Source organism: Aulonocara sp. 'chitande type north' Nkhata Bay, linkage group LG11, assembly GCF_057382095.1.
Source record: "Aulonocara sp. 'chitande type north' Nkhata Bay isolate Kocher_YH1m ecotype deep benthic linkage group LG11, A_spYH_male_GT1.1, whole genome shotgun sequence".
In the NCBI taxonomy this organism is placed as follows: domain Eukaryota; kingdom Metazoa; phylum Chordata; class Actinopteri; order Cichliformes; family Cichlidae; genus Aulonocara; species Aulonocara sp. 'chitande type north' Nkhata Bay.
In genome coordinates this window covers 10,687,489-10,700,133 of record NC_141354.1, presented here as the reverse complement: position 1 = coordinate 10,700,133, position 12,645 = coordinate 10,687,489, and the positions used below count along the sequence as shown (strand labels likewise).

The 12,645-nt window shown below is 40.3% G+C and overlaps 1 protein-coding gene across 1 annotated transcript; it reads left to right on the top strand.

The window, feature by feature from the left end:
• The first annotated feature begins 404 nt into the window (after positions 1 to 404).
• dcaf13 (ddb1 and cul4 associated factor 13) lies at positions 405 to 12,272 on the top strand. The gene is made up of 11 exons (XM_086310520.1): positions 405 to 624; positions 940 to 1,139; positions 1,218 to 1,325; positions 1,412 to 1,501; positions 1,592 to 1,747; positions 1,904 to 1,981; positions 2,092 to 2,174; positions 2,283 to 2,447; positions 5,016 to 5,151; positions 10,742 to 10,905; positions 11,408 to 12,272. The coding sequence occupies exons 1-11, from the start codon at positions 405 to 407 to the stop codon at positions 11,493 to 11,495; spliced, it is 1,488 nt and encodes a 495-aa protein (XP_086166646.1). The 3' UTR covers positions 11,496 to 12,272.
• The last annotated feature ends 373 nt before the right edge of the window (positions 12,273 to 12,645 follow it).

Sequence of the window (12,645 nt, the reverse complement as noted above, 5' to 3'; positions counted from 1 at the left end):
TTCATTTATTTATTTTACTAATACAAAAGTTAGGATTAGTTACGTCGACATATTTTGTATGATGGTTCGGAGACATTTTTGATAAAACTTAACTATATTAAAACTGTTTTCCACATAAATTACATATAATCAGTTTGGTTATTCAAATAATGATTTAAGTAGCGCTTTTACAGGCTTTTCTATATCTATTATTTATTCATAATTTTGTAATATTGCCCTTAATTATTATATCTTATTCTCAAGTGTCTTCGGTAAAGGTCGCTTGATGTCTCCGTGAACCTTTCTCAGAAGGTTGGCGTTGGTTTTCCTTGATTTAGCTGAAAACAAACAAAAGAAAAAACTATTTCCGGTCCTTCTCTTTCTAAATGTTGTAACTTTAGTACTCGTTTCTTTACTTGTGAGTGATGCAACCAGGAGGACTGGGCATCCCACAATGCAACGCGAGATCGCCGACTCTGTTCACTATCAACACATGGCTGGTGTGTTCACTACTTGCTAATATTTTTGTTGCTATAATTTTCCCTTTCTGTAAGCGTGTGCCCCTCCGCTACCAAATGAAAGTTAAAGTCATCGCAAGGAATCCGGATGATTATGTCCGGGAGACCAAACTGGATATTCAGCGCGGTAAGTGAAAGTCTTCGGCTAAATAGCTAACAGCATACATACGAAAGAGCTACAGTGTTAGCATCTGATTAAAGCTATTGACACAACAGTCATGCTTTTAATCTAATTTTGCAAAGCTGTCTTTGCATTTAGCACGTTCGGAATTACAAATTTTGCTTCACACATTTCTAAACTCCTTATTATGGAGCCTAAACAGTCTGTGTTACTTGACTTGGTTAGCAGCAACATACCTGCACGCTTGGATTTTTTTTTTTTAATTAATGGAAATGCTCTTTTCTTTGAGCACATAAAGAAGTGACTGCTGTGTATTTTTAGTCCCCAGAAACTATGACCCGTCCCTTCATCCGTTTGAGGTGAGCAGGGAGTACACTCGAGCTCTGAACGCCACCAAGCTGGAGCGTGTGTTTGCCAAGCCTTTCGTGGCCTCGCTGGATGGTCACAGAGATGGGGTGAACTGTATGGCCAAGCACGCAAAGAGCCTCTCCACCCTGCTGTCAGGCTCCTGTGATGGGGAGGTATGTAGAGATGCATTTCCTTTTATCTCAGCCATTCTTGCAAACTGACAGGACTCTCCTTTTGGATTTGATCTTCAGGTGAAGGTGTGGAATCTGTCCAAACACGAGTGCGTTCGGACGCTTCAGGCACATGAAGGTTTTGTGCGGGGAATGGTTGTGCGTTACTGTGGGACCTCTTTCTTTACGGTAACTGATCATCTTTTTGAAGACTTTTCCGAATTGTTTGACTTCATATTAGCTGACATCTAACATGATTTCTTTTTCTGCAACAGGTCGGTGACGACAAAACAATCAAACAATGGAAGATGGAATCACCAGGCTACGGAGAAGAAGAGGAGCCAATTAACACCATCCTGGGCAAAGTATGCTGTAATAATTTTGCTGTTTCATCGCATAGAATTGCATATTCATGTATCAGTGAAGTATGAATGAAAAAAAAATGTCCCTTGTAGACTGTGTACACAGGTCTGGATCATCATCAGAACGATCCTGTATTTGCAACGTGCGGCCAGCAGGTGGACATCTGGGATGAGCAGAGGAGCAGCCCGATCCGCTCTTTCACCTGGGGTGTAGACAGCTTCAGCTCTGTGCACTTTAACCCTGTGGAGGTAAGATACCACGTGCTACATCTCACATACATGGGCCCCGCCCTCCAGTCATGTGACGAAAAAGGTTGCTTGGACGTATAAGCTCACAGGTGTTTATTGCGACTTAAAGCCAACACATGTGCTGATAAATAAAGTCAAGGGTTATCCTCTCCACAGACTGAACTTCTTGCAAGCTGTGCCTCTGACAGGAGTATAGTGCTCTACGACATGAGGGAATCTACACCACTTAAAAAGGTAAAGCTTCCCTTACAGTTTGTGCAGGAATGCATCTGTTTATCTCCCTGTTAATTTACATGGATGCGGCATGATAATCAGCTACTTTTTGCTCTTACTTTCTTCTTAAGGTCATCATGACAATGAGGAGCAACACGCTAAGCTGGAACCCCATGGAAGCCTATTACTTCACATGTGCAAATGAGGACTACAAGTGAGTCTAGGAAAGAAACTCTGATTTAATCATATTTTAGCTGGTCCTTTTTTTTTTTTTTTTCCCCAGCTCATAGAAACTGTTTTTTGTTTTTTTCCTTTTCACCAGCCTCTACACATATGACATGAGGTACCTGGCCAAGCCCATCACGGTACACATGGACCATGTGTCTGCTGTGCTAGATGTTGACTATGCTCCCACGGGGAAGGAGTTTGTGTCTGCTAGCTTTGACAAGACCATCCGAATCTTCGCCAAGGACGGTGGACACAGCAGGTCAGTAATGCTGATCAAACTTTATGGTGCCAGCAAAGTGTTAGGAAAAATTGTACTGTTGCTGACTATGCTGTATAATTTGTGGTGCAATTAAATTATAGCATAAATCCTTTGGTTTGGTTCATAGCTTTGTTTTTGACCCCCTTTGAGTGGGAATAACTTAAAAAAATATGTAATTCTTCTGATGTTATTTCCTTTCATTCTTTACTTTCATGACTTTTAAACACTGCAGCTCTCACCAGACTGCCATGCCTGATTATAGACCAACTAAAAAATGGATGTAGCAACCGTGATGTTGCCTTCTGGTTTGTGAAGCTCTGTATTGATGAATGTTTTCACCTTCGCTCTCTTCGGTGTTTTAGGCCATTTTGTCAATCAAAATGTGTCAGCCAATGAGCATATTGGTTGGTGACCAAAATTTACAAAAGTCACTTAATGTTTTATGCAGTATTATCCAAAACGAGTGACTGAGCGCGTAAACTCAGTGTTTTCCAAGGTAAAGTCGGAGCGATGATTTTGCATAGACTTCTATGAACCTCAACACTGAGGTTTAGGAAGTAAAAATCCCATTCATATTCTCAATAGGGCTTTTGATTATGAGCCACAACATTGTAATAATCCAAAGCAGACGTAAAATGAGTATTGAAATGACGGTATGTGCTCCTGTTGCAACCACAAGCCTGTCTGATTAAAACTGAATGTCAGGTCAGGAACACTGCACTAGATCTATAACTGGGCTTTGCATTACTTTATATACACAACACAAACTGCAAAATATATTCAAAAATATTATTATTCATCACTGTTTTTAACCATATAAACACTACAAAAAGGAAACGGATTAAATTTTATAAGAAAGGTGAAGGACATTTTAATGTTTGTTATTCACTTTTGTAGATAGTTAGTTTGGTTCCAGGGTCAAAACTCTGTATATAAGGATTTTCTGATAAGACTGGAGAAAAAGGATGGGGAATTTGGAGCATTTTAAAAAGTGGGTGGTCCCTTTTCCCTTCCATAAGACTGCCTGTGTTTAAGCAACCACTGCTAATGGACCCTGATGGCTTCACTTTTCAGAACCAGAAGCTGTATCCACCTTTTATATTGTCTATGGCTTTAATCGGGTACCTGTAGGAGGACTCGCCACATGGAAACCATGTTGAAGCATTTATGAACACTCTGTCAGGATTTTTTTTTTTTTTTTGAAGCCTCATTTAAATGAAGTTTAATTTAAACAATTATTAGCATTTCAGAATTCAGCATTGGTTTGACTTCCCAGTTCTCTCTCGCGTAATGTCTGTAGTGCTAACTACTGACCGTTTGCTATTTAGCAAAATAACATTAGCTTCTGGCTAATTAGCATGCAGTTATACATTTTATTAAAAAAGGTTTTCAGTGTCACTTCTTCCTTTACATTTAAACACATTGTTTGAACAGCAACAAAGAAATATTCGCTTTATTTAGCAAAAATCAGGAGAAGATGAGGATAACAGCTCAGATAAGCTGTGTATATTTACACAAAGCTAGCTAACATACCAGAAGCTACTAGCTGGTAGTGCTACAGTAATGAAGCAATTACTGGCTCTTCCTCTCTGCCATGATATAATTTATGAACATCATAATACAATACTCATATTGCACATTATACAATCTTCGTATCTCAATTTAAGTCCGTTTTAGAACTGTTACACAGCTAATGTTAATTGGCTCATATTTTAATCTTTAATGATCTATTAAGGCTTTAGCTGAAGAATGTCTTTGAAAAGGAACAGCAATAAATCAATGTGTTTTTGCTGATGGCTTGAATTGATTAAATATTGAGTATATTATTTATTATATCTGTTAAACATTAACTTAAATCAATTGCAAGTGTAATAATAACAGCTGTGAATTTTCTACTAGGATAATGTCAAAATGCTCCAAACACACCCTGTGAAAAAGGCCATGTGTTGAACACAGTAGCAGATTATGGCTGCTGGTTGATAATGAACCACAAAAAAACAAACCCGTTGTTTGGTTTCTATGTGACTTAATAGTACATGCTGTATTGTTTGTACTGTTGTCAAGCTCCAGAACAAATAGCCGTAGTAGTGTTACATTAGCTGCCAGCCGGACAGCATCACAGCATGGGCTGGTGAGGGCTTACGTGGCAATTAGTAAGTAGGCAGCAAGTAGAAATATAGTATTTTTGCATCACTTTCCCCCTTTTTTTTGTGAGATCAAAGCAGATAGAGCACAAGTGTTACTAATTACTCTACTTATAGGCTCAATTCTGTTATGTAATCAGAAAGCAGATATTAAACATTATCATGATACCTGTTTATTACCTGGTGCTGTTTAAAAACAAACAAATAAACACAAAAAACCTCTAGCTCCACAACAACAAACCTGAGCTGTGTAACCACATTTCTGTAAGCCCTCTTCTGTCATAATACAAGAGTTGTTTTGGTGAGGGCTGGCTTATAAAATGCACTTCATCAGTGGTTTGAAGAGTGTCTCTAGGTGTACAGTGTACAGTAATTACTGGCTTCCTGTTGTTTCCCTTGCAATCTTTTAAAAATTAAAATTTAGGGAGGTGTACCACACCAAACGCATGCAACACGTCATCTGTATAAAGTGGTCTGCAGACAACAAGTACATCCTGAGCGGCTCAGACGAGATGAATATCCGACTGTGGAAAGCCAACGCAGCCGAGAAACTAGGAGTGGTGAGTCTGCCCTCGTCTTCTCTCCATTATTCCTACTGATTTCATATCAAAGGCAACTTGCTGCTTCTTGGCAACTTTTCAGGTAATTCCTCATCACGATGTCTACCTGCCAGTCGGCAGCTGTATTTTCCTCAGCTGTCAAACACACTATATCTTTCTCCTTCACTTTATTACTTGTTTTATGAGTTAGCTGGATTCTTCGACACCGCTGTGGCTCTGCGCCCACCTTCAGCAGTGTAAGAGTGGGTGACTGTGCCAGGAGCTACGGCACTACTGTTGCCAAGTGCCCTGATGGATGCTGACTTAGGGTAGAGTCACTCTCTCAATAAGTACAATGTACCGGTTGGCACAGGGGCTCCTGGGGGGGGGGGGCAAAAAAACTCAGTGCTTGTGCAGTTATTTAACAAATCATCGACAAAGCATTCTCCCAAATTTCCACTCCAGCTGTCTTTGTTAGAGAGCGTTAATGCAATAATTTTTTTATGTAGGTTTTAATGGCAGAAATCAGCATTTATATTGTGCTATTGTCAATCCTGGTCGTGGCTGACTCACGAAGATCAGCTGCCTCTCGTGCCATCTCCAGCAGCCATCTTTCATTACTAATCGGATTCACTCTCGCCTATTCTCTTAATGCAGGCTCCGAGTGGAAAACTGGCCTGCTTTTGGCACTTGTTCTACTGTAACTGTGTAAGGGGAGATTTATTTGCAAGCTTTGCACTTAAAGAGATCAGACAAGGGCTGCTCCTATCAGCAGTTTAAAATCGGCCAATCACTTAAAGCGGGGGGCCACTCTGAAAATAATGAAGCATTAACATTCAAGTTGTACTCAGATGGTCTTTAATTATCAGGAAATGCTGAAACGCCGACTCAAGGCTTTGTCTGTGTCACCATCAGTACAGCACGCTGCACTGACGGGGAGTTCTCTATCTGATGCTGCACATTACTCCAGTTCTAGCTTAACCCTTTGTATTTCAGACCAAGACCTAAAAGATGTTAAGAGTCAACGCAACTGAATTATTGATGCTCACATGCTTTGTTACTTTTTGAGTCAATAACATGAAAATATAGTGCTTGTGATTTAGTTTTTATGTTTTTTAAGGCGTTTACAGTCTGAAACAAGGCGTTGTAGCTTTGTTATGAGTTGGGTTTTGCTTTCAGTCTTTTGCATCTTGTTATAACCTTCTACTTAATCAGTTGATAGCAGATATTAGGAAACATGGAGAATTTGATAAAACATAAGTCAGACAAGAGGGAAAGCGGCAAAGCAGCAACAGCTGTTGGTGTGTACACTGTAGACTTTAAGCCACAGTGTAACTACCAAAAGAGAACAGAGCACAATACACGCTGACTGAAGTTACACATGGATAAGTCGGAAACATTAAAAATGGTTTGGGGTAACACCGACGGAACAAAAGCAAATACACACAGGTATCCACAGCCTGTCTGTGGAGTTTGGATTGAAGGTAACACAGACTGCTAAAAATGTATAAACTTTGCACAAAAAGTAAGAAAATTTGCATTTGGTCGATGACTTCTTTGTTGTAACTGTGCATCTTGGTAATAAAGCTTATACTGTTGGAAAGTTTCTCCTCTTAATAGTTACACGTTTGTAAGGAAAAAGGCATCAGTTGGTTGAGCTGGTTGGTGATGACGGTCAAGTCCCTGATTAGCAGCAACTGTGAGCAAGGACCCTGCTACAGCCGTCACTTGGTGTGTGTTCCAAGCATGCCACATGTGACTGATCTCGATCTGTGCCATAGAGCAACTTCAAGCTGATGTTCTACAAAACCAAGTTTCAGAATTACTAGAGTGAGCCCTAATACCATTTCCAAGTTGAAGGCCAAGTTCCATATAACCGGGCATGTCAGGGAGACAGGCTGTGAAGTAGGTGTCCCAAGAAGACGACAAAACGTTATATTCAGTGACTAGTCTGGATCTGTGTGTGACGGTTGACTCATAGAGTCAAAGTGTAGAGCTGTTTCGTAGTGGAATATTTCTCGCATTGCTAGTTTTTTTCTTTTTTACTTTTACCTCACAATGAAAGCACGGACATAATGAAACTCTCAATTTGGTTATAAGCCTCTTTGGCAGTCTGGATGTGCATTCTCTCTAGACACCAGTAGGAGGCCAGCTTAGGTGGTTGCAAAAGGAAATCCAGTTGTATAGAAGTCTGTGGGGAAAGTGATCCCGCTTAAGTTATGAGAAGCAGCGGTCTCACTAAACACTTTCCAAATGAGTCAGCTGACAGTTTTAGGACTTGCTACAAAACGTGGCTCATTTTGTAAATTATAGTCTAGTGTAAGGTTAAAAACAAATTTAAAAAAAGAAAAGATTAAGTGGGGTGTGAATTCATTTTTAATGGTTAGGGCAGTGGTTCCCAAACTTTTTTTTGCTGGGCCCCCCTTGTTTTACAAGAAAAATGTTCGCCCCCTCGCACGTGCACGCACGCACGCACGCACACGCACAAACACATCCTCCAACCACACACACCCATATTTTGCTCCATTGCGGTTTATTTCACACCTCAAACATTTAGTAAACAATTAAGCAAATACAAGTAATCTGCAATAAATTACAGGTAGTAAGAAAATAAACTACTAACTCTTTTACGCTACGTCCACACCTACACGGGTATTTTTGAAAACGCAGCTGTTTCGTCCACACGTAAACGACGTTACGAATCACCGAAAACTGAGATTTTTTTCAAACTCCTTTTTTGCGTTTACGTGTGGACGAGGAATACAGAGTTGGTCACGCAACGTTAAAGGTATGTGCCTTTTTCACGTCACGCTGTGCGCCACGTTATTGTTTACATGAGATGAATTGCAGAATGGCAGGTAGAGACAAAATACTGTTAATCTGACTATCTTCAGGTTTTACACGCTTACATTTACACACGCAGTTACTGTCCCTCCATTTACAAAGGCAGAGGCGTCACGATGTGATTATTTTACGTGCAGTTTTTTTGGTTTTTTTCATTGCTATCAATACATTTTTTTAAGCAATGCCTCTCTGTGCAAAACGGGTTTAAAAACATAAACAACTGTGGGATATTGTTTGTCCGTGATTTGAACAGCCCAGCGCTTCTCTCGATGCAGGGAAAACCAATTCTGCAGGGGAGACCTACCTTGGCACTTGTGCAGGTGAAGCCAAAGGGAAGATATGCTTCACCATATTTTCTAGTCTTTGGCTTAGAATGAAGTTGGTTTGGAAACATATTCAGCGATGCTTCATCTCCTGCTTTGCGTTTCTGTGGGCGCCCCGTGCTAGCAGTGTCCAAGCGTTTTTTTCTCTCCTCCTTTTCATTCCGCACCCCCCTTGCAATGGCTTTGCCCCCCCAGGGGGCGGGCCCCACACTTTGGGAAGGTCTGGGTTAGGGTAAGGGGCTAGGGAAACCATTATTTCAATAAAGGTCCTCACTAAGATAGCTGAATGGGCGTGTGTGTGAGTTTAGTTTTAATAGCAGTGGAAGGTTTATTGTGGTGGCGGTTTCTGCAGAGGGTTGGGTGTGTATAGCTTAAGTTTTCAGAGCCTCAGCAGGATTACAGTTAATACTGACACCATGTAGTGCAGGCCCCTCGACTTTGGGTTGACAGGATGACTAAATGACTAAATAGATTCATCTGTTTTGCCAACAGTCACTGTCACACTGTCCCTGTGCAGGTTTTCTCTGGGAGCAGCTGTCCCTATGTTACACTCGCTCATCTCAAGCGTCATACCCCCCACTTCCCCAACTGTAGCGTGTCATGCTTTGTTTTCACACCACACTGTAACCGGTTAGAAACTTTGGTTTGGCTCATAAGAGCCTTGCTACCGGTATGTATGATCCCTCCAAACCAAAACCTATGAAATGAATAATTGTGTACTGTCTCATATTTTGAATTTCCTGTTGATTATGCAATCAGTGTTTAGTATTTGTATCCAGGGGAATTAGTCTAGTACAACAGGATCAGCATCAGCAGCTCTTCTCTAGCAAATTGAATCTGAGACAAATCATTGCTTTTAATTAGAATAAAAGCCTTTTAAGGGAGCAGCTCCAGCCAGTACATGCTCAGCTAGCCAGTGGTTTTTATGAGCCACCGGCTTTTTTTTTTTTTTTTTTTTTTTTTACTTTTTAACAGACATTGATTCAGTTTTGAGTGAACATGTTGTCAAAAAGAAGTTACTGCTTAGTGTATTGTCCAACATTTTATAACATTAGACAACATACCGTAACTGCAGCTCTAAACAAGCACTGTTAGAATAGCAATTTAACAAGTCCACTGAGCACGTTCCTGTTTGTGGCTGAAAGAAGTCACCACCAGTATTCACTGAAAAAAAACCTGTATTTAATTGCACATCATGACTGTCTCAGAGGAGATATTTATGTAATTATATTTACTTTCTTTCTCAGAGTTAGATGAGAACAAGGGTTTGTGTGCGTGCGTGTGCGTGCGTGTGCGTGCGTGTGTGTGTTACTTATCCTGATTGCCGACGTTGGGGTAAGTGGATCCAGATAATAGAAATATACCCTGGATTAGGGCTGTGCGATATGACCAAAATCTCATATCCCGATATAAAACATCTATCGTCCCAATGACGATATAAATCACAAAAATTTAACATTTTCTGTAAATTCTGTGAATCTCGGGCAGCTGAAGTGTTTCAAGCTGGGCGTCGTGTACCTGGAGTCAAGTGTTTTAACCGATGCATTAAACCATACATTTTTAGACATAAGTTGTAACGGCCGCCATTTCTTTGAGTATTTATTACACGGCGTGCTGCGGACAAGCGCCTGTTCTAACGTTTAAGGTTTATTTTTTTAGCACCTGGCGGCTCTTTTTTGCTTCTCATCTGTAAATACTCTGCATACCTTTTCACTTGATTCAGTTTATTTTGAGAAGTCTCAACAGGATCATGAGCTTTATTGTGAAAGGTTTATGTGGAAAATAAACAAGTGGACACGCGATGGTTTTACCGTCGTTGCTGCTAGCGACAACGCATAGAAACAGGCGCTTGTCTGTCCATAGTGTGGTTATATTAAATATAAGAGAAAGAGAGAACTTTAAGAAATGAATATAGCCACTACAGTGACCATTAAAACAATGAAAAAATATTGCCGTGAACAGTTTATTTTGCGACACCACGAAACAAACGATAGCGTAAAATGAAACGATAGATGTTTTTATATCGTTATCCGATATATATCGTTATATCAAACAGCCCTACCCTGGATATGCTGGGCTTGCTTCATAGTACAGGGCCCAGTTCTGCAATAACTTGAACGCCATGTTTTAAATCAAACGGAAATAGGAAGTCTTTTGACTGGTCTGAGGATGGATTGTTTTATAGCTCCATGACAACGAAGCAGACCTGAGCTGCTGGTGGTCACGCAGTGTGAAAGCTGCAGAAGGGCAACCAAATTTAACTTGCGGAATTTGGCTTCCAGGGTCAACAATGACCCCAGTATACATTTTCTCCTAATTGTCGTCTTCTCTCTTTGCCTTCTTTGATGTCTTCTTTGATCTCTCACTCATCTCCTCTCTTAATTTTTCCATCGTTTTTAAAATTTGTTTTATGTAATAACTTCTTCCTCTCTGGTGTGATATAGCTGGCCCCCAGGGAGAGAGAGGCTGCCAACTACAGTCAGAAACTAAAAGAGAAGTTCCAGCACCACCCACAAATCAGGCGCATCGCTCGCCACCGACATCTACCAAAGACCATCTACCACCAGACCAAGGAGCTGAGGGTTATGAAGGAGGCTCGTCGTAGAAAGTACGCGTTCATTTTCTACATAACACAGAAACTGATTTTGTTATAGGAGCCACATTAAAGTCACTCTTTATCCATGATGTCAGGAAATGTCTGACCTAAAGCAGTCACACCAGCCTGATGGAAAATACCACAGATGGGACTGCCCTCTATGACATGGTCTCAGTTGGCATTAAATACTCATTTATATGCTGGATTGATTGTCCTAGTTTGCACTGCCGTCCAGTGATTCATAGCTTCTTTTCCCCCCCCCTTAATTACCAGGAGTATTATGATACGTCAGACATGTGTTTGAACTGTGAATGATTAACTATCTGTCCTTTATGCATTATTTTCAGAGTGCATCAGTGTTGTCTGTGACGTAGATGTTAGGTCAACAGTCTCATATTCAGTCACCATCCTCACTGTTTGCTGTTCTCTCCCTTCCCCGTCCCTCCATCCTTCCTTGAATATTCTCACCAGAAAGCTTCATTTCACATTCATGATTCCTTGTGTTATTTTTCAGGGAGAGGAATGTTCGCAAACACAGCAAACCAGGAAGCGTTCCCGTGGTGTCTGAGAAGGAGAAGCATGTCGTCACTGTGGTGAAGTAGGCCAAAGCTGAAGGAGAGAAGAACTAGAGACTGAGATTTCATCTATATGGATATTTTTTCAGATTTCTGAAGAAGATTGAACTTGACTGTTGTGGAAAGGAAAAGGACACAGACTATAAAATGCATTCAGACCAAGTATACTCGGTTAGGTTTGGTTCTGTTTCACACTTTGCTTTGTGCAAGTTTGCGTTTCTCAACCCAGGAGCCACCTTGACAATTATAAAAAGTTAAGATGCATCATGCTTGGAACCACTGATGTTCAGCGTGATGCATGATAAATGGATGCGTCATTTTCTGTGAATAAAATGTAACAAAATGTGTTAATTTCATTTTCAGACTACCAGAGATGGCTTTCATCACAAAGTCACAAAACAAAGATATTTACTCTGAATTCTGTCCATTTCCGACCAATGTAGCCCACATAATATAGGTAACTACCTACCTTTGGATGTTGTCTTCAAAATGAAATTGATGGATTTCCATAAGTCTCAAAAAATTGCAACTGTAAATTGATCCCGTGAATATTTCTTTTAAAGCCTAAATCATAAATAAGTGGTAGATTTCTTTCCATTTAAGGCTTTTAACTGGGCAGATTAAATCCTCGGGTTTAATACAAAATTCTTACAACCAAAAAAGTGCAAGGAAGTATTTTTTTCATGTTTGGAATTCCACAAATCAGCTTCTGAGCTGTTCAATGTAATATGCAAATGGATCCACACAGGTTTTTTTTTATGTGTATTTATAATAATAAACGTCATTATTTGTACTTTGGAAGAATCTATGAGCTCAGTCATTCACAAATCCAACTCAAGAAGTTCACTCTTATTTTGGCTTATTATGGCAGATCAAGCCGCTTGTGGTAATTGACTTTAGAGCCCTTATTAGGTAGAGCCTCTGTCCTCTTAATGTTGTCCTTCAAATCCTACAAACAAGTGGTAGAGGGAGACTGTCTTTGGAACAGTGATAGAGGTCAGGAAGAGGAATGTATAGTTGTGGGGTCAGACCTGAGAAATGTCCAATAGGATAAAAGTCACCCAGATAAGAAAGGCCTTGCAGGGAGTGGTGGTACAGACACTCCTAGATAGAGGTGTGTGGAACTGCTTTGATCGTATAATGAGTTTAATGTCATTTAAAAATATGCCTGCAACCA